Below are 5267 nucleotides of genomic sequence, written 5' to 3'. Positions count from 1 at the left end.
GGGGGGTCCCGGGGGTCGTGTCCCCCCTCCCCCGGAGCGCCTGTGCTCCCCCGGGACCCCCAGCCCGGTGTCACCCCCTTTTCTCTGCCCTCAGAGCTCCTGACCCGGCAGCGGCTGCAGCTCCTCCCCACGGCCTCGAGCCCCGCCGGGACCCCCCGCTCCATCCCCGCGCTGATTTTGGGGGGGGGGGGGGGGTCGTGTGTCCCCCCCAACTCCTGCGGTCACTCCGTCCCCCTCCCCCCGACTGCTCCCGCTGTTCCCAATAAAACTTCCCAGTTGGATCCGGTCTCGTTTATTGGGGGGGCACTGGGGAGGTGTCAAAGGTGGGCGGTGGGAGCGGGGGGAGGGTGAGAAGAGATGGAGGAAGAAGAGGAAGAGGAGGCACAGCCCGGCAGCTCGCCGGTGCTGCTGATCCGTGTTGGGAACAGAACTGCTCCACATCTCCTCTTCCTCCTCTTCCTCCTCTTCCTCCTCTTCCTCCTCTTCCTCCTCTTCCTCCTCTTCCTCCTCTTCCTCCTCTTCCTCCAGGTCCCGGCGGGGCCCGGTGGACAGGGAATGGACTGGGGGGTAGGGGGAATGGATTGGGAATGGCCTGGGGGCAGTGGGAGAGATGGGAGTGAATTGCGGGGACTGTGAGAAAGGATGGAGGTCTGGGAATGAACCGAGAATGAACTGGGATCAGACTGGGAATGTGCTGAGAAGGAGTGGGAGGAGCTGAGGATGCACTGGGAGGAACTGGGGCGGCACTGGGATGAACTGGGAATGAAGCGCGCGGCGCTGGGAGGCCGAGTGCGGGCGCGGACAGTGGGATCTGTGGATCTGCCTGGCAACAGATGAGTCATGAGAGACACGCGCTCTGATTGGCTGAGAGGCGGCAGCTCCAACCACGCGTGACATGGACTCGTTGGGGTAGGGGGGGGACTGGGACGGACTGGGAGGGACTGGGAGGGACAGGAGGGTCCGGGGATGGGCCCAGGGAGGGTTTGGGGTGTCTGGGGTGGTTCCCAGGGAGGTTTTGAGGCGCTCCAGGGTCATTCCCAGGGCAGGGCCCGAGGGGACACGCTCTGCCCCACGCTCACCTCTGCGCTCCACGCTGAACGGGGTGAACACCTTGTAGTTGTGCCGGCAGAACGTGTCCACCTCATTCCGTGTGCGCTCCATGAATTCCGGGTTGTTGTTCCAGTACTGGGCCTGTTTCTCCCCATTGGGGGTGAACCCCACGCACTCCCCCACATCGCTGTCGAACCTCGTGTACTCCTCCCGGTTGTGGATGTTCCTTACCACGTACCTCACCTTCTCCGTGCCGTTAATGAAGTAACACTCGGCCTTAAGCATCTCCTGGAACAGCCCTGTGTGTGCAGGACGCGGGTCAGGGGGTGTCCCCCCCAGCACCCCCCGAGCTCCGGGACCAGCCCGGATCCCCCCGCACCCCCTGTGCCCCACGGCCGCCACGGGTCCCTCCTGACCGCGCTCCCACTTCCTCTTCTCCACCCCTCCCCATTTCCCCTTTCCCATCCCCTCCCCTCCCACCTCCAGCCGCTCCCCAAATCACTTTTGGGGTCCCACTTTTCCCCCTCCATTTCCCCCAATTCCCATCCCCCTCCCGCTCAGTTTTCGGGTCCCCCCCTCCCCTTTTCCCCACTTTCCCCCCCTCTCCCACCCCTTCCTCACCTTCCCCCAATCCTCATCCCCTCCCGCTCTTCCTGTAGGGGTTCTCCTCCTCCTCCTCCTCCTCCTCCCCCCTCCTCCTCCTCCTCCTCCTCCTCCTCCTCCTCCTCCTCCTCCTCGTCCCCCTTTCCATTTCCGGCTCCCACCGCCCCATTTTCCCCGTTCTCCCCCCTGTCCCCCCGCCTCCCGTCCCTCTCCCTCTCACCCGAGAGCTCCGCGCTCGCAGCCGGGGGCGCTCCCAGCACCACCAGTGCCACCAGCACGGCCCCAGCTGCCGGTCCGGAGCAGGAGCAGGGACGGATCAAGAGCGCCGCGCGCTCTCATTGGCTGAGAGCACTTTTGGGGACCGGTTTTGCTGAGGTTCTACCCGGCATCAGGTGACGTCACGGCGCTCCGCGTTCTCATTGGCCGCCGCGCGCTCCGGCTGCTTTTGGATTGGCTGAGGCGTTTCCGGGTTGCTGCGGTGCCGGGTGGGGATTTTTGGGGAGGGTGGGAGGGGGGATTGAGAGACAGGGACTGAGATCAGCCCTGCGCTGAAAAAATAATTTATTTCCCATTGTTTTTTTCGTACTTACAGGTTTCCAAATATTCTGGAATTCCCCGCGGGTTTTTTGTCCCTAAAGCCCCAAACCCACCACGATTCAGCCCAGAAAATCTTCCTGGGATTTCCCCCTCTCTGATTCCTCCACTTTGGGATTTTAGGGTCCCCCTTTCCCTGAGGTCCTGGAGTTCCCCCCACCTCTCCAGGGTCCCGTTTAGGAATGATCCAGGGGGATTTAGGGGTCCCTTCTCCCCTGATTTTCTGCTCCAGCTTTCCATGGATCCCAGGGGTCCTCATTATGGAGCCCCCTCCTCTCTCCATCCTCCCTGGGGTCCCCCAGCTCTGGGATCGCCCCTTTCCCCTCCGCCGCTCTACCGAGGGTGTGACCCCAAACTCGATGTGCCCCCTCCCACGTAGAGACCCCAAAATTTCCCCCCAAAATGGGATTTTGCGGCTCCTCTTTGGGATCCTGCAGGATACAAAAATCCCCCTCCTCAAAAATGGATCCGTCCCAAGGATCCCCTCCCCAAAAGATTTTTGGGGTTCGGTTTCGGAATCTGCGAGATCAAAAAATCGCCCCCAAAGGAAAATTCCCGCTCGGGGACCCCCCCTGAGAAATGTGGGGCGAGCTCCTCGTCCCCGCGTGATTCTGGTGCTGCTGCTCCTCTTCCTCTTCCTCCGACCGTCCTCTTCTTTCCCTTTTCTTCCTTCTTTCTTCCTGTTCTTCCTCCGTTATTATCCTGCCTCCTCCTCTTTCTCCTACTCTTCCTCCTCCTCCTCCTCCATCTCTTTTCCCTCCCCCCAATCTCCCCTTCCCCAAATTCCCCGCGTGTTTTCCGCGGGTCCTTGCGGAGAGCTCAGGGCCCTGAGGATCTGCCCAGCAACAGCTGAGTCATCAGCGTCTCGCGCGGTGATTGGCTGGAGCTCGCTGAGCGGCCGCTGTGATTGGCTGATTTTCGACCGGCGTTCAGCGGGGGGAAATTTCCCGTAGGACGTTGGATGATCCCAAAAATTCCCAAAATTCGGGATTCGGATCCCGAATATTCCCAAAATGATCCCAAAAATTCCCGAAATTCGGGAATCGGATCCCGAATATTCCCAAAATGATCCCAAAAATTCCCGAAATTCGGGAATTGGATCGCAAACATTCCCAAAATGATCCCAAATATTCCCAAAATTTGGGATTTGGATCCGTAATATTGCCAGAATTCGGGAGTTGGAGCCCAAATATTCCAGAACTGGATCTCACAAACTCCCAAAATTTGGAATGTGGAGCCCAAATATTCCTTAAATTCCAGAACTGAAGCACAAATATTCCCAAAATTCAGGATCTGAAGCCCGAATATTCCAGAATTGGATCCCAAAACTTCCCCAAACTTCGGAAATTTGGCCCAAAATTCAGGATTTGGAGCCCAAATTATCCCAAAATTCAGAAATCTCAGCCCAAACATTCCCAGAATTCCAGAACTGGATCACAAATATTCCCGAAATTCAGGATTTTGAACCCAAATGTTCCCCAAATTATCCCAAAATTCAGAAATTTCAGCTCTAATATTCCCAAAATTCAGGATTTTGAAGCCAAAATTTCCCCAAACGATCCCAAATATTCCCAAAATTTGGGAATTCCGCCCCGGATCTGCGGCCAGCACCAGGAAAAAGCCACGAGTTTTCAACTGGAATAATATTTTATTTACAACTTCCAAGAATTCCAAAGGATTTTTTTTTGTATTTTTATTTTTTTAAATTTTTTTTTCTTTTTTTTTCTTTTTTTTGTAGGAAAAAAAACAAAACAAAAACAAAAAACAAACAAACAAATAAAAAAAAGAAAAACCAAAACCTCGAATTCCTAAAAGGGCTAAAGTGGGAATGAGAAAGGAAAAATTCGGGAAAAAAGAATAAAACAAAAAAAAAAAACCCAAAACAAAACAAAAAAATTGGGATAAAAAATTCCCAGAAAAAAGAAGCCCCCACTATTCCCTCCCCCTTAAAAAAAAAAAATTCCAGGAATTAAAAAACAAAATTCCAAAATAAAATGAAGAATTCCCGACCCTTTTTTCCCGGGATTTTTTTAATTTTTTTTTTAATTTTTTTTTTTTTTTCCTGGAGGGGTTGGAATTATCCCGGGATTTTAATTTTATTTTTTTTTTTTTTTAATTTTTTTTTAGCGTTAATTTCCCTTCCCCCTCCCCCATCATTCCCAGCAAATAAATTAATTAAAAATTTCTCCGGAAAAAAAAAAAAAAAAGAGGGATTTTTTTTGGGAGGTAAAAAACAATAATAAAAAATAATATATATAAAAAAAAAATTAATTTCAAAATCCCACCGGGAAAATCCAGATTTTATTTTTTTTTCCCCCCAATTTTTTTTTTTTAATTCCCGTTTTTTTTTAATTTAAAAAGTTTCAAAAATTTTATTTCTTGTTTTTGAGGATTTTTCCCTCCCCCCCCCCGTTTTTCCATTATTATTTTTTTCCTCTAAAAAGCCCCAATTCTTTAAATTTTTGTTTTGTTTTGTTTTCTTCTCTGCTCGGGGGGGGGGAAAAAAAAAAAAAAAATTCCAGGAAAACCGCCCATCCCCCCCCCCCCCCAAAAAAAAAAAAATTCAAAAAACCACCCCCAAAAAAATCCCCAAAAATAACAAAAAAATTCCTTAGAACTGCTGGAAAAAAAAACGAGGGAAAAGGAAACGGAAAATCCCAAATTTTCCAGGAAAATTCCAGGAATTTCCCCCTAATTCCGCGTCCCAAAGTCCGTGCAGGGCAAGGAGGGGGGAGGAAGAAAATTCCAAATTTTTTTTTTTTTGGGGAAAAATTCCCAGCTCAGCTCATTTCCCATCCCAAAAAATTTTTTTATTTTTCCTGGGAATTGTCTTTTTTTTTTTTTTCCCCAGATTTTTTTTTTTGTTTTTTTTTTTTTTCCCAGGAATTTTTTGTCGCTTTTTTTTTTTCTTGGAATTTTCATTTTCCGCGTTATTTTTTCCCTTGGAATTTTCTATTTCTGGGAATTTTTTTTTCCCCAGGTTTTTTTTTTTTTTTCTGGGAATTCCACCTCCGAGTCTC

General features: G+C 50.9%; 1 protein-coding gene across 1 annotated transcript in view; it reads right to left on the bottom strand.

Annotated features, from left to right (window-relative positions):
• LOC134055802 (HLA class II histocompatibility antigen, DR alpha chain-like) overlaps positions 1-1956 on the bottom strand; it is an 8609-nt gene extending 6653 nt beyond the window's left edge. Inside the window, exons 1-3 of the mRNA XM_062512261.1 lie at positions 1874-1956; positions 886-1349; positions 105-306 (exon numbers count right to left, since the gene is read on the bottom strand). Coding sequence (XP_062368245.1) covers positions 105-306; positions 886-1335 — 652 coding nt within the window. The 5' untranslated portion in view covers positions 1336-1349; positions 1874-1956. The remainder of the gene's footprint in view (positions 1-104; positions 307-885; positions 1350-1873) is intronic.
• Positions 1957-5267: the final 3311 nt, after the last annotated feature.

Source organism: Cinclus cinclus, chromosome 35, assembly GCF_963662255.1.
Source record: "Cinclus cinclus chromosome 35, bCinCin1.1, whole genome shotgun sequence".
Classification (NCBI taxonomy): Eukaryota; Metazoa; Chordata; class Aves; order Passeriformes; family Cinclidae; genus Cinclus; species Cinclus cinclus.
The sequence above is the reverse complement of the archived record's forward strand: the minus strand, read 5'-3'. Positions and strand labels throughout refer to the sequence as shown.